The 26303-nt window shown below is 35.0% G+C and overlaps 1 protein-coding gene across 1 annotated transcript in view; it reads right to left on the bottom strand.

Moving 5' to 3' along the window:
- CDH7 (cadherin 7) overlaps positions 1-26303 on the bottom strand; it is a 120623-nt gene that overhangs the window by 41439 nt on the left and 52881 nt on the right. Inside the window, exons 3-4 of the mRNA XM_087931026.1 lie at positions 25110-25404; positions 4813-4932 (exon numbers count right to left, since the gene is read on the bottom strand). Coding sequence (XP_087787152.1) covers positions 4813-4932; positions 25110-25404 — 415 coding nt within the window. The remainder of the gene's footprint in view (positions 1-4812; positions 4933-25109; positions 25405-26303) is intronic.

Consider the following 26303-nt stretch of genomic DNA (forward strand, 5'->3'; position numbering starts at 1 on the left):
TGGTTGCCTGCAATTTAGCAGTTCAGGTTTCACCAGGCTCATGGTTGACTCAGCCTTCCATCCTTCCGAGGTAGGTAAAATGAGGACCCAAATTATTGGGACAATATGCTGACTCTGTAAACCGCTTAGAGTGGGCTGTAAAGCACTATAAAGCAATATATAAGTCTAAGTGCTATTGCTATTGCTAAATGAGTCCCTGCAGATTTTATTTGGCTAGTTGTTGCTCACTATAAGGGGCAGTGCTGATCTCCATTTTAAGGCCATTGAGCCTGTGCTGTCAAAATACATTTCTGTGGTCTTGTGGCAGCATGACTTCATGAAGCATTGTTACCTTCCCACCAAAGTTGTACCACTTTATCTACTTGTATTTGTATCCTTTGAACTGCTAAATTGGCAAGATCTGGGGCAAAGATCTGGCTCACTCCAGCATGTGAAGCTCGGGTCTCAAACCTGAGCTGCCTGCTTTGCAGCTGACAAGCTTTAACCACAATCTTAACCACCGAGTCACTATCACCCATTTAGGCCTGAACTCAGAATGAAAAGGATCCAAATAGTTTGTTTCCTTTAGGGTGTTCAAAGTTGATTCACCAATATCAACTCTAATATTTGGAAAAAAAAAAAAAAGTCAGATCTTGTTGGAAATAGTCATTCTTAGGATATATTGAAAGAAAGAGAATAGCTTAAAGTTATGGACAGGCAAACCTAGAGATATAAACTGAATAAATCCATGAGCCTTCATAAAACATTGCTCCTACTTCAGCATGCTAAACTTTTATGTGCTTATTTCTAGAAAAGTGAAAATGGATATTTGTGCTGCTTTATGGCTTAGAGAATTGTTACTACTAAGATCAGCAAGTGCAAATTAATATTGATCCCCTTCCTTGCTCAGAAAACAAAGTGAAATGTGGAAGAAACAAAGTGAAATGTTATTATGCTCTCTATCCAAATACTTTTCTTGATCAATATAAGACTATTCCATCTTTCCATAAACACAAAGCACATCAGGCTGAGCAATCATGTTGGGTATAAATTTAATATTTCAATAGTACTTGCAGAATTCAAGGAGTGGCATGTGTGAAAGAATCAAAGCACAGGCAATGGCAAAATATGTGAATACAAACTGTTGTCATTCTTTTTATATTAAGGGGTGCTCACAAACTGGTGTCAAACAATATAGGTTTTTCAGCTGCCATATCTAGATACAATAAACAATAAAAAAAAGAAGGCTAACATTGGATTCTGCATATACAAGGATCTGGTATTCCACAGATTTTGACAGGCCTTCACTTTTGCTTGAAGTCCTAGACACACAGGAACATGTTTCTGTTATCCTCATGTACAAACAACTTTTGTTTTAATCTGATCCAAACATGAACTCATGTGTATTTACATTCCTGTTTGGTGATTCTGCTTTGACCTGAATTTAAATCTTGGGCTTCAATCCTTAGATCATTTTGACAAGCCCTTTCTTATAATTCCTATTTATTCCTACCAAGAGACATAGAGCATTCTTTGATATCATCTAAGAGTAGCTCTAACAATAGAGTTATGTGACCTTTTTACTTCTCGCATTCATAATACATAACAATATCATAGTACAAAGTACTATAACATAATGTATATGATGACAGCATTCTAAGTACAATCATTATATTTTTTAGCAAATGATCATTTTCAGATGATCAGATTCTCGATTTTCTGCTCAGACAGGACAAAATTTATGGCATAAATTGCCGTCATAATTAAAAAAAATATTCTTACAAGTCTCATGCCATATTTTGGGAGTGAAATAGTATTTTTACAAAAAAGTGAAATGTTTGAATAATACAAGTGCAGTCAGGTGTACAAACATATCTTCACAAAGACAACATTTGAGGAAAGCTTTTCAAATATAAAGCAATACATAGCTTTGAGAGTTTCAGAGCATACTGATTAATAAGGAAGGGGAAATTTATAAATGAATGAGATTGCAAGAATAAAAAAATAAAAATGAATAGAAATAATATCAAGTATTTCTATATTTCAGAGATATACTTGTTAGAACACATTTTAGGCTTGTGATAATAAAAAAAATCTTACTTGCAGTAGCACATTGATAATCAAATTCTGAATGCCTAGTCCAATCCATAATCAAGAGAACATGGTGGAAATGCATTTTTCCTCTTTCTTCATTAAGTCTCATATTCAAGGGGACAAGCCACTTTTTAAAAAAGGACCAGTGCCTTGTTCTTAAAGATCTAGAGACACCATAAGGCAAAATAGGCTTTCCCATTAGGCAGAATGAAGCAATTTCTGTAGATGACTGATGCTGGGATGAAATAATGGTAATTGTCCTAATCATTCTTCCTGAGTTTCCCACCCATCCCCCCAAAAATCTTTAAGTTACCCTGAGTGTGCTGTCCAGGTTGCCTTGAAAGCCCTACAGGTTTCAATCTTCAGAAGTGACTGACATTTTAATCTAGTGACCTGAAGCCAATTTCAATTTCTAGTACAGTATACTAAAACGTGGAAGCAAGGGGAGGAATATGGAGGGTAGGTGGTCCTTTTTCTTTGTCTCTGGCACCAGAATGCCATGCGCTAACTCTGCTGAAGGGAAAAGATCAAGAGAAAGTAATGTGTGATTGGTTCCTCTCCTTTCAAGGATGAAATAACTGTGGAAGTTGTTTTGAAATAACAATTTAATTGTGTATCTCCAAAATGCTTCAGTGACTTTGAGATCCTTACACATGGTATAGAATGTCGCAGCTTCAACTATATGTGTTCAACTCTCTGATATTGACATAAATTGCTGGCCAATGTGGTTTATCTTTGCCTATCAGAACACAGTTGGGATGGCAAAACTGACATTATTTGGGAGCTTCATTCACTTTCTAAGCACTTAATTTCTTTAATATGTTAAGCTATAAATCCTAACTTCATTCTTCCTTGCGGTAACTTCTATACTCTTCTATTCACACAACTGGGAATTCAACTCAGCACTAAGCATTCTAAATATAGACTCATAACTGACCTTATTTTTATAGTCTGCATTACTGAAGCAGATTTCAGTTTCTTGACAATGAATGATTGGGTGCCAGGTTAATATTAAATGGCACTAGCCCAAACTTTAAACATCCTAAAAATAGGGATCAGGTGGAAAGACTACATTTTTTTGTATTGCTGTCACTTTTTTTTTTTTTTTTTTGTACACTGGTATGAATCCACCAGGAATATGGAGGGATAGAAGTTAATAAAGCAAATAAATAAGTAATCAATAACACCACTTTCTCTGTTCAATCTCCTCCTCTGTAATTTACCTATCTTATATAACCATGTTTTGTACTTTTTGACTTCTGCTGCCTACTCTAACTAAGGCAGAGCATTGATAGTAAGCCATGTTCCTTGCACAACCAAGCCTTGCAAGTAACCAGGAGGTCCTTATGAGAAAGAGCCAAGTTTGTCATCTATTATCCTAACCCTCCAAGCACCAAATAAAGCCCAGTTATCAGAAGCAGCACAGTTATATATCAGAAGCTTTCATCAAAAATCTTAGTCAGACTAACACCCAGCCAAAACCAATGATGAGAAGATCCTTCCAAGGAAAGGCCAAGTTTGGTAACACTTATGTCAGCCATCCTGGCATTCATATTTAATTATCAAAGTAAATGAAGCTCCACAGGATTGTGGGCAGGAAAAACAAGTAGCAAACTAGGACTATTTTTTGAAAAAACAACAACAGTTTTTAAAGTATGCATTATCAAATTAAGCTAGGACATTCTCTGCTTTTATTTCCCTAATCTTCCTATTGGTTCTTTACTAAATAGTTTGGAAGTTATTGTTCTATCTTTAATTTATATTTATCTCTGTCCTAAAATAGTCATGAAGGAATATTGCATATTGGATATGTAAGAGTTACCTCACAGCAAGATGGCAGCAAACACATTTAATAAATAATAGTAATATTTTAAAAACATGCTAAAACCTTTGGATTAACATTCTGTAAAGGGCCTATCATCATTGCTGTTTTCATCCCATTCTGCCAAAAATGAAGCAGCATCTGGCATTTTGAATTTTTCCCGTTATAGTTATCAACAATATCTGGATTTGAAAATGGCCCAAATCAGATAGTCAATAACTTTTTAATTACAGATTTGAATTGAATCAAACAGTCTTGGAATTTCAAAACTCTAATTCAAATGGAATCAGAGGTGATTCACAAAGACTTATCTGTTTGCTATTAAAACATTCATGTTTGTTTCTTTAAACTGGGCAAAACCTTCTCAACTAAAGTATCTCAGCCTAACTTAGAGAGTTCATTATTCTTGTGGAAATGATTTTTTAAAAATTCTTGCTGTTTCAATGTCATTGCCCTTCATTGCCATAGCTGCTCTGCCACAGTTATGTGATCCTCATTTTCTTTCCATAAGTCAATGGGGAAAGCTGGGAAGCTTGCAGGAAGAAAGTCAATGGCAATCTCGTGACTGCAGCTGATAGCAATAGCATTTATACCACTTCACAGTGCTTTACAGCCCTCTCTAAGTGGTTTACAGAGTCAGCATATTGCCCCCAACAATTTGGGTCCTCATTTTACCCATCTCAGAATGATGGAAGGCTGAGTCAACCTTGAGCCTGGTAAGATCCGAACTGCTAAATTGCAGGCAGCTGGCAGGCAGCAGAAGTAGCCTGCAGTACTGCACTCTAACCACTGTGCCACCAAGGCTCCTGATGGCAGGAACATAGTAGTTGTTTTGGACTTCATAATAGAATACAGAAATATATCTGAAAGAATAACGCAATTGCTAGTTATAGATAAAAGCACAGGAGAATATTTACCTGTCTTTGGTTCCACGGAAAAATAAGGTTGACCTTGAAGGATGCTATAAACCACTCTGGCACTGTTGCCATATGTAGGGTCATCTGCATCGGTTGCTGTTACTTGTACCACAGAGGTTCCTGGAAGTGTTAAGAAATAATAATGAATTTGTTAATTTGTGTCATGCAACAGAGAAACAGAATTTTGTACTTTTGAGGTGAGCATTTTTAATGAAACTCAGCCAATAATACAGCTCCAAACCATATTGATGCTGTATGTATGTCATTTACATTACAACTAACTTCTTCGATGCTTTTAACATCAAATGAGTTAATAACAATTGTCAGTTATTCAATGTTATTCTTGAACTGCAAAATTGAATAGTTCTGGAAATGAAAGGCGTCTTCCATATGCTCCCAGAGAAAATGCACACAAGATACAAATGAGTCAAGTCAATGTCAAGGAAATTCAGCAATCAGTCCCATCCATAAGATCTGATATTGACCATTTTAAAAAAAGTTTTTGTGCTATAAAACTTAGTATCAGTCTTTTCCTGCCATTAGAAGCAATTATTCCAGAGCAGAAAATGGAATTTTTGCGAGCATGTGTCAGAAAGGAATGAATAGGTGTCATCTATGTTCCTGGAATGCATACGAAGGTAGGAATGCAGAGATTGAGGATAGCTGCCTATGACGCTCCAGGGAATTATTATATAATGGAAGAACCAGAGACAAATTCACAGAGAAACTGTGCACATGTTGTCTGTTGTGCGGAGTAAATATTGAAAAAAGCCAAAATGACTGTATATGCTTTTGCTTACTTTGTTGTATAAAGTGAAAGTTGGATATGCTAGGAAATATATTCAAGTAAGTTAAATGGGATACCCAGGAAGTAAATAAGGTAAAAGAAAAGCTATAGGATCAAGAATGGATTGGCCCTTGACTAATGTGAATTAATACAAAAGTATATGATCAGTATGAAAGAGGTGCACTGGTTTGATCATCTAGAAAAAATGAATCAGGCTCAAATAGAAAAGAAAATTAAAGGGTTAAAAGGAAAAAGAACAAAAAGTCATTGATTTGATAATGTTGGTGTTGATGAAATTAAAAAGGGAAAAGCTTAACTAAATATGAATTGGTCTATGGGCAAGACATAATCAAGGATTTTTTACAAGGATGCAAAAGTTATAGTAACATATGGTGAATGAAGCTGGCATATATGTTTGCTTTTCATATATTAACCCTTTAATTCTATAGCATAGTATTTCTTATTAATTCATTTATTCCTTTTTGCACTTTGAATAATAAAATGGTTTATACCAAAATGAAATAGTGTGGTATATATGTGTATATGGCACCTCAATATGAGCCAAAAAGGTTTTGTTTTGTTTCTTAAGACTGTAAGTACTATGCAACAAAATATTATGGTTAATTTGTTTCACGATTCTAAAAAAATAAAAAAAAATACATTCTCTATCCCTTATTAACAGATGCCCACTAAAATAGATGAATACCCTCATTTCTGAAAATGGTTCTATGCTTTTGTTTCTTTAATAAGGAATTTCTAGAATATTGCTAACAAATAAAATTGCAAATTGCAACACTTCAATAATGTTTGCAAGTAAGTTGATATGTTTATCTAGTCTTTTTGGAAGCATATGGCAATGCAGTTATACTATTAGGGCAAACTTTAAGGCAGAGTTCCAGGTTTCATTCTCCACTGTGATCTAGAAAGTCCATAGCAGGGATCACACCCCACTTACTGAAATAAGTAACCATAATATGCATTTTCGTATAACCTAAAAGCACATTTGAATTCTGCAGAGCCTTCCTATTCTGAGGGACTTTGTAGATCCCTTGTCTGTGTCACGGCTGCCTATCTCTGACCCAGGAAACATACTAACCTTGATACGACACTTACTTAAAACAGGGTTATTTTATCACATTTAAGGAATAAGTCATTTGAGAACAAAAGTGCCTGTAGAAAATTATTATCTTGGGCAGCATGACCAAAGAAAAGGATTGCTGAAGCTGTAATTAAATCTGTGGAGAGTTCCAAGTTGCCTGGTTGTGTACTAGAGAAACCTTTTTCTTTCCATCTAGGCTCTATTCTGTAGAAGATAAAATCAAATCAAATCTTTATTGCGGTCATAGACCAGCATAACTCTAGAAGATTGTTTTCCCCAAATACATAATCAAGTTAGCCTTTAGGTACGTTGTCCTAAATAGAGAGTGTTCTGAAAAGACTGCTGATGTGGGAGTAATAGAAACAAAGTCAGAGTTTTTCACCAGAAGACAAATTGTAAAGCAAAGAAACAAAGGCTTGTGGCAGACAGGAGAGGGGAGAAAAGATATATAGACAAGGAAAACAGCTATGTAATGATATTGATACCTCAGTGTACAAGAGTGAGAAGTGAGGGAACTTGGAAAGCTATAAAGAAGAGACATTAGCGGAAGGGTGAATTATTACAGACTTTCTTTATAATCTGTCTAAAACTGTCTGCAGGAACAGTGTAAATTTTCAGAGATATACAGAAACAAAACAAAACAGAACAGGTACTCATGGACTCAGCAGGACTTCACAAGACAAAACTGTAAATTACAAACTCCCAAAGCAGTTTCACATGAATAGCTGCATGGACAAACTACCTCTCCAACAATTCTCCTAGACTATTCAAGTCTACTTAAAGTGTAAATGCAGGAGCAGCCCAGGGTAAACTGTACCAGCAGAGAGATTCCAACTTTAAAAATGAGAGGAAAGGAGAAGGAAACTCTAGCAGCAACTAAACTGAATGTTTTGCCAATGCAATTGCTATTCTAACCTTCAGAAAGCAAAAAAAAAAAAAATTGCTGGCAATTAAAAAAAATGTCCAGGTGAATGAAAGGGAGGAAATGCTAATACAGTCATTTAAAAATCAAAAATATATATGTATGTATACATATATGCATATATGTATGACATGCATATGCAGCCTGAATGTTTCTGAAGATAAGCAGAATGCTTCCAATGAAATGGCCTAAGAATAAGGTTCTTGTAAAATAGAACCCATTTTTTTCAGAATCAATTTTTGGACAAAATTTCTTAACTTTTTCTTTTTTCATCCCATACATACAGGCACAGATATATACACACATACAAATCCAGAAAAAGATCACCTTCTGATGAGCACTAGCTACTGTTACTGTTGTCAATAAAGGCCCACAGTCCTGTGTAACTTCTCTGTGGAAAAAAAAAATAATTGAAAAGATCTCCAATTACTCTGCCCACAAACTGGATAGAGAAGGAAGATAGAAATAGGAAGATTAAATATACTAAGTATGCATGAAAAATCTTTCTTTTATGATCTGATCTTTCCTTTAAGTTGATCTACTTTCTGTTTTAAGAATTCAACCCCAATACTTTCCATGTTCTGTTTCATCAAAGAACAGCTTTTTACAAGTTTAATTCCAGGACAGAGGAGTTCTCATCATGTCTACGATTCACATGCTGAAATTTATCTTCTGTATTTGTTTAAACATTATTAAAAAAACAGCATACACCAAGAGCACTCTATATATTATACTCCCGAGTTTTGTATTTTACATTTGGGCAACTGGATAAAAGAATGGTAGTCTAAAATTTCAAACTGGATTTATATAAGTATTGTGCTACCTGCAGTAAATGTGATATGAGGTCATACTGCAAAGTTCCTAACACCTCCTTTTTCTTCTTTTTTTTAAACTTTATGACCATTATTTAATGCCCTTTCCTTTGTTCTCCCGAGTACAATGTTGCCATTCTAGAATTTATAATCTCTCTTGGAACCACAGCCAGAGCTCTTGAGACTTGCGTTTACTGACAACAGTCTTACAAATACCTCCAGCAATCAGCTCTATTTTTACAGTTAGTAATTCTTGAGGAAGTCACAGAAGCATATATAAGCTTCAATGACAGCCTCTACAATTCCACTAGGGAAACTGTATAAATCCAGAAGTTCACTTACAGACAATATCATAGATTTTGCCAACCCAGTCATTGAACTTCAGGAGTCAAATTAAAAAGAAAAAGAAAAAGAAAAAGAAGAATTAGACTCCTGACTAATTTCCATACACATTTTTATGTGTGAAACTTCTCCCAATTGTATAATATACATATATAGAAGACAAGGACAAGGATTTCCAGCCAGAAAAATACTGAATGTCAGGCACAAAATAACTGGGCATGCATGAACGCTTGTGTATCTCCAACATGTAATGTCATATAATGAAAAAGCATACAAATGTTCATTAATTTTGGAAAAATTTGAAACAGAAATAGAAAGTGAGTATTTACCATGGGAGGAACACAAAGACAAAATTGTGCTATAGCAAGAAACCAACTGGAAATGAAATATATAGAAGACAGTAGCCATGCCTTTGGGGAATGCAGGAAATAATCAAATATGGCAGCATTTCCCTAGGCCTATCTATGAGACTAGACAGAAGTTCAGTTAGACAAATGCATTAATTTATTTCTGAAGAAACTACATCTACACCAAGGTGGCAATCAGGGCTGGGATTCTACTAGTTCGCACCTATTTGCTAGAACCAGTTGTTAACATTCTGAGCAGTTTGGAGAACCGGTTGTTAGTAGAAATTACTGGCCTAATCCTGTAAGAAAGGCAGGAAGGAAACATTCTGGTGTTGCTTGCAGAAACTGCCTCTCCATTAACTCTTATTACATTCTTGGCAGGACTAGACTTCCTGTCTCTGGAACTTCTCTGGAGTTTTTTCCCCCTCCTTTGCTGGTACTTTGCTTGTGTGGAGTGATCAATGAAAAACCCAGTCACATGACCTCCAAGCCACTCCCACCACCTAAGCCACACCACAGAACCGGTTGTTAAAAATTTGAATCCCACCCCTGGTGGCAATCCTAAAAATTCCTCAATTGTTCTAAATGTTCTTTAGAATGATAACATAGCATGCTTTGTTTTATATGCTAAGAGCATAGATGATACTGTCAAGAAACAATATATGAAGTTACCATAATTATAAATTATACTGCTCTAACTTGTTTGGTAATTGTATTTTTGATCTATTTTATTGTGCTTCATAACTGTATTGTATAGTCATTAATATTATTTAATATGGGTGTTTTATATGGATGTTTTGAGATTTGTCACTTTATATAATTCTGCATTTAAAAAGAAGTACATGAAGTACATGAAGAAGAAAAAGAATGAATTGAAAAATATCCTATTCCTTATAATGATAAGCTTCCTTTTTAATGATTAACTTCCTATCACAAACAGATTCCAGCTGTCTTGAAATTGTCTTTGCAAAGAGATCGTTCTGTGTTTGCCATGGATAGGCAACATATATATTTCACACAACATAAACAATGTATCATGAATAGAACCAGTTACCTATTGTTAAGACACAACTTTTGTGCATTTGAAGATATGACATGTCGCCTATTGATTTAATAACTTTGTCAATTATTGAGGCGCCATGCTTTTTAGATCATCTAAGCTCATGTTAACAAACATTTATTTTTCCTCTTCCTTTTCTTTTAATCCTTGTATAGACTTATCAGCTATCTGAATAGGCAAAGGTAGATGAAGACAATTAGAAAGGAAACAAATGGGGAGGGCAAAAGGCACATTGTTTCATTTCTTTGGTATCTCTGACAATATTTACAGTGAAAAGCTAGAAAAAGGGAAGAGGAGGCATGAGAAGGGAAGGGGCAAGGGGCAAGGGAAAGGTATATTTCATGTATATAAAATTAACTTTTATTATAAAGATAGGTTTTTCAATCACAGGAATGTCCTAGAGCCAGTTAGGAGCAGAAGCCTTTGGCATCTGACTGATTAAGGTCTTGTCAAGCAAGACAGTAGCAACCTAGTGGGCTGGAAGGTACTAATCAACTATTAAGGTCACAGAGCTCAGCTTGTTAACTTCCACTTAACACTTATTAGGGAAATGCTGCACCAGGGAGAAAAACCTATCAGGAAAAGATACTCAAAAAGTTAGAGATTATTTGATTTTTAAAGGTTATGTTTAACAGACAGAGGACATGAGGACAAAAAGAAGTCCTCATTTTGGGTGGGGAATGACGTAGGGTAACCCTATCCTTCTATCACTCATCTGTTATATATCATATGGATCCAATTAAGCCCAATTTTGAACATTTAAGACGAACGTAATAAACAGAATATACTACACTTCTAGTACCTATTATATAAAAAATTTTAAAAAAAAGATTGGGCTAAAATTTTCTTGAACATAATAAAATTGGCACATGCTGAAATTCCCTTTTGAATCCAGTGATTTGAGGGTTAAAACAAAGTAGACACCATTTTAAAAATTCTTGCTGAAATTCTTAAGTATAAGAAAGGGTTTAAGCATATATATGTCTCACTTTTATGTAACAATTTCTAATAAAAATGATTTAAGCAGACTTAACATTTCTTCTAGCTTGCACTCACCAACGTTTTTATTGCTCAAGAGTATAAGGATTTCAAATCACCGTATTATAGTAAAAGTTACCCGGGAACCAATAAAGCAAAGATTTTCCTTTCCACTCTTTAGCTTTAACACATCATGCCTCCATTTCCTAAAAGCATACTCATCTTTTCTAAAGCTAAGACATTTTCATTTGTTTCTTTGTTATTCTTTTTCTTAAAAAAGTCTTGGATTCCAAACTCTAAAGATACCGCTGTGAATTGAGTGAGCAATTGAGAATTTATTTTGAACATAGGTATCATCATGTCATCATCTTTATTTTTTAATGATATTTTCATATTTTTTTTCCAGAAAAATCCAAGGACACATAGAAAGTTTTGGCCTATGGTTTATTCATGTGTAAAATCATTTTTGCACAATAAGAAACCAAACTAGAAGAAAAATATGAACAAGAAATTTACATATTCTGTTAGATAAATGTTAAATATGAAAAATAGGATAATGATATTTTTATACACTAGTACCTTTCTGTAATCAATGCTATAATCTAAATAACCAAAATATTATTTAAGAATTAAAGATGTCTTAAGCCTTTAAACATTCAAAGAGATTGTAGTTTTTAAGCTTTAATAGCTCATTTTGGCTGAAATTACTTTTACTGTCCTCAATACCCAATTAATAAAGTCCTTGTCATGGATCTAATTTTAAAATATGTGAGGCAGATACTTCATTTCTCCTTAGTATTTCATAAATGCAGGAGATGTTTAATTAGAAATGGTGTCATATAAATAAACCATGACTTACTGTGACTATATAAGATAAATGTCACACAAGCAGTTCATGAAGCTAAATTCAGTATTAATGTAGTATTAAATATTACTCTACCAGTAACCACAAAAGAATTTAAATATATCATTCTGTGAAACTTGAATTAGATTTAATGTTCTGTAATATACAAAACTCATGAACTATATATAACCCCACTTAGATATTATTTTCTAGTGATTTCTCTGCCTTTTGTTAGAATTCCTTTGTAGAGGAATTGCAACTTGGCTGTTTTGCCATCTAAAGAATACTTATTTACAAAAATAACTTGTATTTGCAAAAGAACAAGTAGAATAGTTTGTATATATGGTAAAGCCATATGGATTTCTATCTCAACAGAATTTCTAATAGAATAGAATAGAATAGAATTTTCACTTCAATTACATAACATGTAAAACCTTACAGCTAATAACATGCTACATTAGAAGTACGCTTTGAGTTTGAGTATTTCAGTGAAATGCAGTGGACATAGTATACTTGGATTTCAGTAAGGCATTTGACAAAACAGATCACAACCTACTCTGTGGTAAGCTAAAACAGGTAGGATAGACAGCATCACCATCAGATGGATTTGTAACTGTCTGACAAATTGCACTCAATGTGTGGTCCTCAGTAGAACTACATCTACACAGAAGAAAATAAGCAGTGGGGTACCCCAAGGTTTTGATTTAAGCCCAGTACTCTTCAACATTTTCATAAATGATTTAGATGAGGGAATAGAGGGGAACTCAACAAATATGCAGATAACACTAAATTGGCAGGAATAGCCAACTGTTCAGAAGATAGGCTCAAGATACAGATGGATCTCAGCAGACTTGGATATTGGGCCCTATCTAATGCAAATAAATTCAATGTAGAGAAAAGTAAATGTTTACACTTAGGCAAGAAAAATCAAATGTACAGGTATAGATTAGCTGAAATCTGGCTCAAAAGCTATAACTGTGGGAGGGATCTTGGAGTCCTAGTGGACACTTAATATATGAGCCAGCAGTTGTGCAGCAGCAGGCAAAAAGCCAGTGCAATCCTAGGTTACATTAACAGAGGGATAGAATCAAGATCACATGAACTATTAATATTGCTTTACAAAGCCTTAGTAGGACCTTCCTTAGAATACTGCATCCAGTTTTGGCCATCAAAAGATGTAGAGATTCTGGAAAGTGTATAGAAAAGAACATCAAAGATGATTAGGGAGTTAGAAGCTAAAACACATGAAGAAAGGTTGCAGGAATTTGGTTTGTCTAGTCTAGTGAAAAGAATGACTATGGGTGACATGATAGCAGGGTCAACCAATTTTCCAAAGCACCAGAAGGCAAGGCAAAAAACAATGGATGGAAACTAATCCAGGAGAGAAGTAACCTAAAATTAAGGAGAAATTTCCTAATAGTGAGAACAATTAACCAATGGAACAGCTTGCTTTCAAAAGTTGTGAGTCCTCCATCACTGGAGGCTTTTAAGAGTCTGGATAGCCATTTGTCTGGAATGGTATATGTGTGTCCTGCTTGTGCAGGGGATTGGACTAGAAGACTTCCAAGGTCCCTTCCAACTCTGTCATTCTGATTCTTCATCATAGCTTCAGAGGGATCCGTAAAGCAAGTTCAATATTTTTATATTTGTGTTTAAATGTTGTATGCAGGTATATACATGGAAGACTACATTAGATTAGAAGAATTTTTTATTGACCAAGTGTGATTGGACACACAAGGAATTTGTCTTGGTGCAAATGCTCTCAGTATACATAAAAGAAAAGATACATTCGTGAAGAATCATAGGGTACAACACTTAATAATACTCATAGGGTACAATAAACAATCAAATAATAATAGGAAATAGTCATTATAGATATTAAGGATAAAAGTGACAAAGTTAGAGTCATACAGTCACAAGTGGGAGGGGATAGGTGATAAGGAGTGATGAGAAGATTAATAGTAATAGTAGTGCAGACTTTGTAAATAGTTGGACAGTGTTGAGGGAATTATTTGTTTGGCAGAATGATGGCATTTGGGAAAAAACTGTTCTTGTGTCTAGTTGTTCTGGTGTGCAGTGCTCTGTAGCGTTATTTTAAGGAAAGGAGTTGAAACAGTTTATGTCCAGGATGTGAGGGATCTGTAAATATTTTCACATCGCTCTTTTTGACTCGTGCAGTATACAGGTCCTCGATTGAATGCAGGTTGGTAGTAATTGTTTTTTCCGCAAAATATCACATTTTGACACATGATTTGGCACTTGCTTCTTTCCCAGCAGGTAATATAGGTGGCCTTGGATACACATATTTGAAAGCAAAGAAGAAAAGATGGGGCAAAGCTCCAAACTACAATATTTTAATAGAGAAATGAGTAGGACTCAAACTGGTGTGTCTAGAGCATTATCAACATAAATTTTGTTTAGGTATTAGAATCAGAATTCCAAAGTGATGCTTATATTCACCAAGGGAGCATCCATAAGCAAGTTTGGATATTGCTAGACTACCACAGTGACTATTTTTATAAATGGACTAGTAATCAGTTACTCTGCCTAATTAGGAACCTGCAAATTAGATGTAACAGTAATAGTCAGCTTTTTGTAGCATTCCCATTCAGAAAGTTGTTAGCAAGATTGCATCCTGATCCCTTTCTTTTTAATAGATATGGCAGTTCAATGGTTATTGCCCAAACAGGAATTCCAGCCTACTACACTTAGACAGTATTCCTCTATTAAGATGATGAAAATATTCTTTTGGTCACTGAAGTTGGTCTTAGAAGACATCTACTGTCTCTTACTGTAAAGAAGAATTGCTTACAATTAACTACACCAAAACTAAAATTATGGCTTTTTCAAAGGGCCTGAGATATCATAAGCATCAATGGCAGATGAATTAACAATACTATAGACCAAGCTTCATCTTTTAAATATCTCAGCATACTATTCCAGCAATTGGGCACCTGGTGAGAACTAATTAGAACTATTTCCCAGACAGCTAATATTAGTGCTAAAGCTACACTCAGCTTTTTTTCATGCTACAGGAGATAAGAATGTACTTGCTATCATAACACTTTTCAAAGCTAAATCTAGACATCTCCAAAATGTTATATGGTTTGCATTCAGTAACCTAAAATCCCTCAATACAATACAGTCCAAATTCCTGAGAACACTTATAACACTTCACCCAGAAACTTGGTTGAGTCAGGGCCTATGTATGTGTCTCTGTTTTGGGCTTCAGTTTCAGTTTTCCAGTAATTTCCCCAGCTGTCATGACTCTGTTTAATAATTTCCTTCTTTTTGGAAGCTAGGATCCAAAGAGACTTATGTAGTGTTTCTTAGCCTTAGGAATTTCAAAAGGGAGAGCTGTAATACAGGAGCAGGGGATCACATATCTCTTCAGGTAGAACAAGACATATTAGGCCACTGTGACTGTCATTATATGAACTGAAGACCTTTCCAGCCAGCAATCTAATGTCACCTGCCATCGCAGCATAGAAATTCCTCTTTAATCTCATTTAATGTCTTGTCCTCTGCATTATTGGAACAAAATTATAATAATATTCCTTTGTAAATCAAACCTGTTTCTGTGCTTTGGAGAAACCTGACAGCCTAGTATACATGTTCCTTTGATGCTCTTTCTATGGTAAGCTACATTCCACCCTTATACTTTCATCTGACAACAGAAGTCTCTTCCGTCTGGAGGACAATCCTACCAGACCAGAATCTCAGCAGTTCAAAAGCGGGCTGCAAGTAGAGAAATGAGTTTAGCTCACTAAGAAGAGACTAGACACCATGGAGTAGATACCATTTGGTATAAGGTCTATTTGTGCAGGGGTTGGATAACTTAAGGGGGACATGAAAGGAGCCTCTGAGTGTCCCCCAGCCAGTGGTGATGTCACCATTCAATCCTTTCAACTTGGAAGTGTTTTGGCAAACATGGCAGTAGTAATAGTGGAACTAGTAGTAGTAATAGTAGTTGTTGTTAGTTGTGAAGTCATGTGCGACCCATCACGACCCCATGGACAATGTTCCTCCAGGCCTTCCTGCCCTCTACCATTTATGGAGTCCATTTAAGCTCATGCCTATTGCTTCAGTATCTCCATCCAGCCACCTCATTCTCTGTCGTCCCCTTCTTATTTTGCCCTCAATCTTTCCCAGCATTAGACTCTTCTCCAGTGAGTCCTTCCTTCTCATTAGGTGGCCAAATTATTTAGTAGTAGCAGCAATAGTGAATATCTAGAATTTTAGCATTTTATTTTAAAGTATTTTTTATTGATTACTGTAGCTATTTTGTTTTTTAGCATTCAGGTGCTACTTTTAATATCCTGCTATCTGTACTTATTGTAGTATATATACTCCTGATAATATCTTAGCAAGTTTTCTAGCTTCTAGGCATTTTATTGTTCTTTCTGAATACTGTCTATATTTTCTGTCATGCTTTTCTGCTTTTTGCCTCTTTTTTAAAGATGTCAACATTTAATTTGCTGGTCAGAAACCATAATGAAAACAAACAAGATCTTGTAATCTCCCATAGCAGTCAGACTGCATATGGCATGCTCCAAAAATGTAAAATGTAACCGTTGGCCAAAGAATCTGGGGAACAAGACTCAGACAAATTATTTGATCTTTAACAGCAAGACCCCCGATGAAATGTGCTGCAATCTTTTCAATAAACAAATGCTTTAAAATGCTGCCTTGAACTTAGCCTCTGTCTTACTTTTTTTTCCCTTTGACATCAACAAGTTACTGCAAGGTTAAAAGATCATACTTTCATTTGCAGAAAAGTTCTCAAGCACATTTACCATCTGCAGTTTGCAGATGTTGGTGGAAGTCACCATTGACCACAGAGTTGACATAACTAACCCAAGGTTGTCATCAAGGATAAATGTCCATAATGTCCTGAAACAGGATTATATTATTTAGGAGAATCTCTAAATGAACTGGGTAAACAAGCCATAGATGAAAAATATCTGAGTACAGGTGTTAGTGCACAAAATGCAACCCTCCTGGAATGTAACTGGCATAATAATAAAGGAAACTATCAAATCAGGTATAGAAGCAATTATTCTGACTAGAAGAGGCAAATGTCCTAGCATGTATCATATGATCAACAGCATAGCAAAGAGAGTGTTATGAGAATACTAGATGCAGTTGTGTGTGTCTTGCTCGGTGTGTACACACAGATAGAGCAATATGAATTATAATCAGAGATGTGAAAACTGCCAAGGAGTTGGGGGAGAGATATATCCAGAAGCAACAGAGAAAGATCAGGGTGGGAATTTTTGTTTGTTCTCTTTTCTAAAAGATTGAAAATAAATAGATTATGAAATATTTCCATTTTTCCTTTTAAATGCCACATAACGTGGCTAAAGTGTCAAATAATGTGATCCATGTTTGGAAATATAACAAATTAAAAAAATGGAAAAAGATAGAAAAGCTTGTCACAACAGAAGTTTTCAGATACCCATGACACTAAAGAAACAAAAATATAATCTCAGGAAAAAAATGGATAACATTTCCTGTGGTGAATTAATATTTTCTGAGTCTTGTCCTTCCCATAGTTTTTTTTAACACTCTCTGTATGGGTCTGTATTTCTTTGATTAGTATAATCTTGGTGAGAGTTTTTCCTCCCATTTTAGTGTTATTTGGCTGTCAGATTCTATTTAACAAGCAAAAAATAAAAGACACAGCATTCCTAAAACCTGATAGCTAATGTTCTTAAAATTAAGAACATTTTAAAATAAATTCATGTAAGCAAACAATCAGCGTCTGAACAAAATACATTTTCAATGTTATATAATAAATAAACCATTATAATCCAACATATCTAAAAGTCACCAGGTTGATTTAAAATTGTGAAATCCTTAAAATACTTGTTTCAGGGAAATTTGTAAATCAACATAGGGAATGAGAAAAATAATAATAATTAAAATTTGAAGGATAAAAATAAATACTGTTCAGGGCCTAGATGAAAAATTGAGATATTTTTCAAAGCTGTTTTTTCTGAACTTCAAGAACACTGTTCAGTAAAAAAAATCCGTAAAACTCTTTTTTTATTTATCTATCTGCCCATCTATCCATTCCACAGATAGCTTAAAATATGTAAAATATCATTTTTTTCCTATCTTTAAGAGAAGCAATTTTCTTTAAATAGATATTTGGAAAATGTGGTGTGATTTGTGCTTAAAAGTCCTTTAAAAATTGTGTGTTCTCCCCTTCTAGAGCAACCGTGTCTAACCCACAGCCCAAGGGCTGCATGTGGCCCTGACGCAACTCCACAAAATTTACACATTAAAATATTATATATTTGATATCCAGCCCAAGCTGATTCCTCTTCACAATATGGTACAGGCAAGCCAAAAGGTTTGACAGCCATGATGCAGAGCATATCTTCAAGAAGCTTCAAGAATATCCCATAGTCTCATCTCCTTTGAGTTATTCCTTTTTGTCCAACTTGGCTTTGATATTGTATTAAAAGAACGAGAGGGAAAAGGCTAGCCATCAAGCTAGCAATAACAGTTTTATATTCATGTTAATAAAATAATATTGCAGTTTAAAGTTATTTACTGTTCTTCCCTTTGCCCTCATTAATATTTCAACTGTTCTTCTCCTTTTATGCTGCTACAGGGATAAACTTTCAAATACAATGTTCAGCAGCCTGAGTCTTTTCTGATTTAGGTTTTATACAGTATTTTCTCCATACAATCTGGATGACTGTCTTCTTAACACACTTATATAAGAATTCAGATGAAGAAAACAGATTTTCATCTCTGTTTTCCACACCCCAAGATAACACCATCTATTTATAAATTGCCATTTCTAAGGGGAGGAAATTTCTAGATATAGATTGGGTGCTTATTGGTCCCATGAAAAAAACAACAAGAGAAAAATCAGTTTAAGATACAATTGACAATATATGCTATTTATTTCAAGTCGGCTTTTAATAGGGGAAACTGGTCTCTCGTATTATAGTCTGCTACATATATGCAGAAATTCTACTAATTTTAATGGAATCTACTCCCAAATAAGTATAGCATAGGCAAACACCCTTTCTAAGGCTGTGGAGAATACTTTTTTTCTATTTATTTTTGATGGCTAGGATGATAATAAGAGCCAATGTGGGAAAGTGGTTAAGGAAGTGATGGCTTTTTGTTGTAGTGGACCAAAAGCGCGTGTGTGCCAGCACCCACAATGCAATGTGTCCCCCCTTCCATGCGTGCGCAACACCCCCACCCCTCCCCCTTACCTACACTGCGCATGTGTGCACCTCCCAGCTGATTTCCGGCCCGTTTGAGGCCATTTTTGCCCTCCCAGAGGCTCGAGGGAAGCTCCTGCAGCCCTGGGAGACTGAAAATGGGCCCATTCATGGGAGTTTCCGGAAGGTGCATTTTTCGGCCTCCCGAGGCTACAGAGGCTTGCCTTGAGCCTCTGGGAGGGCGAAAACATCCTCAAACGGGCCTCGAAATCAGCTTGGAGGTGCACGCATGCACAGTGCAGGTAAGTTTGGCTGAGGATCGCAGGCCCACACAAATGGCTCTGCATGCCACCTGTGGCATGCATGCCATAGGTTCATCATCATGGGGTTAAGGTATGTTAACTGGAAACTTGGGAGGTCCAGTCCCATTTTAGGCACAAAGCCAACTGGGTGACATTGGGCCATTCACTTTCTCTCAGCTCTCGGACAGAGACAATGGCAAACCAATTCTGAAATTTTGTCTAGAAAAGTGCAGAAACTTGTCAAGGCAGTTGCTAGGAGTCACTACTGCTTAGGAGGTGTATGATTGCATGCCCCCCCACACACACACAGAGAGAGAGAATGATGATAGTGAAGATGATTATTATTAAACAGTTAATAATATAAACCTATTGCAAAGCTTATCAACCATTTTCCTCTATTCTTTGCTTTAAAGCAAAAGAAAACCATGCTATCAACCTTGGCAAAACTGGGAAATTTTCATGACAGGGTTAGAGGTAAGATACAGGGGCTACAACAAAAAAACAAAGGGTTGTCTGTACCCCAAACATCACCTTAAATGTATCAAGTGACAGGTGTTATTAGCTATTAAAGTGATATGATAATAAACCATTTAACTGTATTAGAGAAACCCAGATGATTTTACAGATCATTATAGCAAGAATGAAATACAGATTATGATCTAAGTCACCTGAGCACTTTTTATTCACTGGTAAGTCTATAGAGGCTTAAATATATATTGTCTTCCTGAAGAAGAAATAATCAGGGATATGAATAAGAATTCTGTGGAAAGAGCCTTGTAGGCCTCAAATAGACTTCACTTTGCAGATACTGGTATTTTGATTATACACTTTTATGAACATCTACGGATTTAAACCTGTTCATACATATTGGTGAAAATATACATTTATAATTGGTGACATTTATTTACATATTTTATGTCCTGGATTTTCATGTCATAATTTTCTGTTACAGCAGATAACTTGATTGAGTCCTTAGCATATTCATTTTAGATCTCTCTTGATACATTTATTTCCTTCTAGTGAGCTCTTTCCTTCTAGCATCCAACCTTAAAAGTTGTCATATAAGTTTTTCCAAACATAAACATATACGTTTCTCACAGGAAGATTTCTTTTTTAATTTCAAAGTCTTAAATAAAGTTCATCTGAGCCTTAATTGTTTTGGAACATTATAACAAAACCACTAATCATCCTTTTGTTGTATGTTGAAAAAAAATCTTTTTTGCAGATCTCTGATCAGTTCCTGTCATACACTGATTGTAAAATAGATGTTCAGAGTACATGTAGGTAAGCTGAAAGATCTCTTTCTCTGGAAAAATTCTGGAAATCCAAATCCAGCATTCACATGCCATTTTCAGCCACACTATTTCTATTTCCTCTATTTCACAAGAAGCCCTTCTTTTCTCACTTTGGATTTAATTTTTTTCATTGCTTTTTAAAAATTGAGAAACTTCAGAATAAAAAAAAGTTTTACTGTACTCACTGGATAAGTCTTCATTTCTCTAAGAATTGAGGTTTTAATTACAAATTTAAGATTTAAATTTGAAACAATGGAATTTAAATGGAAAATGGAACATCCAGCTAAGGGTGATTGGAGTGCTGATTTTAGAAAGTTTTATTATTCAGATGGACTCAAATTAATGACTTTGAAATTAATTGAACTCTTCCTATGGGAAACTTTCCATGTTTACATTTAGGAATAAAAATAACAGATAAGTTGTCTTTGAAGGTTGATCACTAGAGGAAAACAAATATCTAATAAAAAGAATGAATACTGAATTCAGAAATAATTTCAAAGATAACTACTTATAGATAAACTGAATGGTATTATGGGAAAGGTTTCATTACATAAAACTGAAATTGATTCCAATGTGCATTTAAAACAAAAAAGATTAAATGTTGGTTACAGAAATGAAACCAGTTGATGTTTAATAATTATAATAATTAATAATTATTTAATAATAATTAAAGACCTGCAAATACTAAACCAGAAGAGTGATGCAGAGAATCTTTTTATATGGAAATTACAAAAGGGGCTTGTTAAAATTGTCAATGATTTTGTAAGAGGAGACAGTGAGAATATGAAGTGTATCTTGGATATTCTCTTTATAGTGGACTTGTTAAAGTTGTCAACAATGTTGAGACAAGAAACAGAGTGTGAAAAGAAAACAGATGTTAGGATGTTATCTGGGGAAAATAAGACTGTTGGAAGAAAGAGGAAAAATACAAAGTTGGTTTATTTGATCAAGGTTAAAATGAATGAGTTGCTATTCCTAGTAATGTTTAATAGATTTTTGCTTACTAGGACAGGGTGATAGTATTTTACAGGTTTTGTGTATCTAGAAGAAATGAAGTCAATCCATGTGCTGCATTTTAAATGGATTCAGTTAATAAAAGTAAGGGAAGGACTTCAAGTACATTTATTAGATATAGTTTGTAACAGTTATGTTGTTATTTCTGATAACTCTTAATGAACTTCTGCTGATTAAGACAGCAGTGCTTTAAAGATTTGTTTGTGGATAATGGCTGATATTTGGTGTGAAGCACTGCTTGCTGCATTTTAAGAGATAGTAATGAATTGTTAATGTTAATTATACTTGATGGGGATGAAGGAGGGAATTCCTTTCTCCTGAACTTTATTATTTTTCTATTTCCTTGTCTATTTATAGTTTTATCTTTTGTAATCTTAGATTTGACAAAATGTATGAAGTAGTATTTGGAAATATACTGGCAGCCAATGTACCATCTGCAACAAAAGAATAATAGTGATAAAATGGCTCTCATTTTCCAGGATGTAGCCTACTGCATTTTGCATTGGTCAAAATTTCGAGGTAATCTTCAAGGGCAATTCCAAATAGAGTTTACTGCAATAATCCAATTAAGAGGTAATGAAGGCATAAGTGACTGTTGCCAGGTGCTTCCACTCCAAATGAGATCCAATTAATATATGGGGGTGAAATCGAATTACTTTCCTGGCCGTGATCTCTACTCTCTTTTTCAAGTCAAATGCAATAGCATACATGTGACAGGTCTCTGCTTTCAGGAAGTGTACAACCTAATTAAGAACCACTGTAGGTGCTAACTATCAAACCTAGCAGTTTCTGGACAAAGAGAAACTTTGTGTTGCTAGGGTTTGGCATCACTTTATTTTGTCCCATCTATTGTTTTCCTCTTGTAAACATCTGGTGAGAACATCTACAGCAGCTCCCGTCTGGCAGTGGAATAGATAGCTAGGATACATCTACATACTGATGATATCTCATCCCATACTAACCAATGAGAGAGAGGGGGGGGAGAGAGGGTGGGGGAGAGAGAAGGCTTTTCTGATCAATACTTTCTAGTGTGTAAGACTTTATATTTGTTTATCTTAATGGTATGGACTTTGTCATTATTTCATTCAATACTTCAGTATTCTTGTCCACATGTGTATATTCTTTATCTGTTCAATGGGCATATGCCATTTCTATATATAGAGGAGATCATAAGGTGGAATGTAAGTCATATGAATGCATATGATACAGTCATAGGACTGTGAACACTTGGAAAGGGATTTGGAAAAAGTGCTCCAGGTATCTTGCAAAGACAGCAGAGTTCTATTATTCATTGAGGCTGAGGGAGACTTTTTATCAGACGCCTACAAGGAATGGAAAAATGTATGACACTGTTTCAAGAGTTGCATTAAACCTAATGAATAGACTTTCCTGTAAGCTTGAAAAAAAGTTGGTCTGCTTTAATGCACAGCAGAGAAATACATGAGGTCCAAAGCATTTCTTCAAAATTATATATATATATATATATATATATATATATATATATATATATATATGTATATGTATATGTATATGTATATGTATATGTATATGTATATGTATATGTATATGTATATATATCATATATTCTTGTTGAGTATCCATATATATCTATATCTCTATCTCTATCTATCTATCTATCTATCTATCTATCTATCTACATTTTCTTAAGTTTTCACGGGTACTTACATGCATGTTATTCAGCTTTGTTTGGGGATTTTCCCACGTCATTATAGTTGTGCTTTTAACGTTGCTACAACTTTAAAAGCACAGCTATAATGACATGGGAAAATACCCAAACATAGATAGATGGATGGATGGATGGATGGATAGATAGATAGATAGATAGATAGATAGATAGATAGATAGATAGATAGATAGATAGATAGATAGATAGATACTTGACAAGAATATATGTAAATTTTGTACCTAAATTGCAACATGTACACATCTTGATATTTCAGTCCTTCTAATCTAGGTAAAGGGAAGTCTTTTTACTCTTATTAGATTCTGCATTTTTTCAGGCTTACAGGAAAGTCTATTCATTAGGTTTAATGTCTTTTCTTTATGATAGTGAGTATAATACTGAAAAAAAAAAGTCGACTAAGGCTGACTGATTTCCATGTAAGCAGAGGTAAATGGAACTGTAAGCTGCATTAAAGATAGCTTAATGTTAAATGTGTTTATGTTTGGTCACACTAAGAAAACTCAAAAGGCATTTGTGGTTGTATCCTGGGGTTTTTGGCCAAAAACCACAGAATAAATATTTCTGCATATATTTCCATGAATGTAATTTACCACCAAAGAGCCTACTTTATTTTTTTCTGAAGTTGCCTTACTACTGATATTAGATACAAACATCTTGTATGAGGACCCATACTAAGTTTAAGAATAGGTGCAAGAAAGCACTGTTATTTTCTACAGTAGAAATGGTTTTGAGAAGGCCATGTGTCTAAAGAAATGCTTTGGCATTTCTATTTAACAGCATATTGCTAGAGATGAAGTGAAATTCTAAGGATTTATTAGTATGAAAGGGAATCAATTATTTTTTTCTAAGAGATGGTAGACTATCATCAATATTTCTTTTATTGCTGCTCACAACTGGAACTGTTGATCATGCTGTGAAGTCCTAGAGGGGACAAAGGTGACCTGCTGTCCTCCATTATTTCGGACTTCAATTCTTATTAATCACAGGTCATTGGCAGCAGATTCTGGGAGTCTAAATCATCTGGAAGGACCCCGTGATTCAATTATCTATGAAGTACTTTTCTTTTGCCTCTCCTTTTCATCACCCAAATTTCTACTTTTTCAGAAGCAGAGGCAGAGCAGGAGATTTCACACAAAAGGTGTTTATTTAATTCAAGCTCAGATTTAGAAAGCCACTGGTCTGTCAGCTGCACTGCCCTTAATTACCCTCTTCATTTGGGAAAAAAAGAAAGTTTTGCTGATGAAGGAGACAGCTGAGTTAGGAGTACACATCAGCAGTCTAGGTAATCCTTAAATTAAGAGTTTGGCAAAGCTTGGAAAGGTTTTTAGGTTGCTGCACTAAATCAAACTTTCTAGAATGCAGTTTCTAAAAATAATTAGCATATACCTTTCCAGTTTCAGAAAAGAGTTGATTTGTCCGGATCATTGCTTTATTTTTGAAATGGCTAACTCAAAACTTTCAATTTAGCCCAGTTGTAAATTTAGAATAACAGAGCTTTTGTTGTTCGATGTTTGGATCATAAATAGGGCATTCTTTTGGGTATCAACATAATAAATAGTGATTTGGAACAAAGCAAACATTGTAAGCCATATGTACTTACCCACAGGAGACATTTCAGGCACTCCAGCAGTGTAAGGACCATCCAGAAATTTAGGCTCATTGTCATTGATGTCCTGAATCTTAATGACGAATTCCGACTCAGGCTCCACAGGTTTACTTGTCAGTCTATCTAGTGCTTGTGCACGGAGGGTGTAGTAGGCCTGTTCTTCCCGATCAAGCCTCTTTGTAGCATGAATGTCCCCCGTGTTCTCATCAATAATGAAAATGGAACTTGCCCCCTCTCCTGACAAGATGTATTTGATGGAGCCGTCTCCTTTATCAACATCAGAGTGAAGCTGGTAAAAAATTGATGAGAGATGAGATTAATGTACAGGACAGTTGGCGATATGAATATATGTTTAAAAATAATCTGCATGCCATGCCTTAGTATATGACATAGTTTTTGGAAAATTAAGGCAAAATGTTGAATGTGCACAGCCTGTGGGAAATGATAGGAAGCTTTCAACTAACTCAGGCGGTCCCATGTCATATCCATTCCTATTTTCAAAAGCTCTCACGTCAGATGAACCTTTTTCTGAGAACACAGTTGATTTTACAAGCCTTGGTAATTTAATGCGATTTACTCAAAAGTAATCCTGATAAAGCCAGCTTCAAATCCTTTGAAGAAACGCAGCCTGTGCTTTGAATTCCTTTGGGGATCAATGTACCTGCTTGCTACATAAAACTTTTAATATTCAGTTTTCTTCAAGTCATGAAAAAGTAAACCAATGAATCAGCATACAATCTCCATCCCCCTTCATATTTATTACAGTGGTTTATTAATAGGAACTATGTCTATTTCCATTTTGAGAAGCCACAAAACTGAACAGGAAGCCTAAATAGTTCATCCTGGCATCATTAAGTATTTTTATTTTTAAAAGGCAGCATTTATAAACCATAAGCATGAAATAAATGTTATGACTATATTTAGAGATAGTAGCTATATGATTGCTAATCTACTTCATCAAGTTTCATTGTGACGTCTTATATCCAAATCCATCAGAGCTTTTATCCTAATATGCCACTCCCATCAAAAGACCAAGCTTTTGAGGAAACACTCTGTAACTACAAAAAACTTTACATATGTTAGGCTGTTTGTAATGTTCAGTTAGATAAAACAGTGCACAAGACAACAATTTTTGAATCTAGGTACATCAAATATTCTAAATCAAATAGTTAGGTACAAATCTGGGAT

This window comes from Pseudonaja textilis, chromosome 3 (assembly GCF_049901715.1).
Source record: "Pseudonaja textilis isolate UNSWEBS1 chromosome 3, rPseTex1.2, whole genome shotgun sequence".
NCBI lineage: Eukaryota > Metazoa > Chordata > Lepidosauria > Squamata > Elapidae > Pseudonaja > Pseudonaja textilis.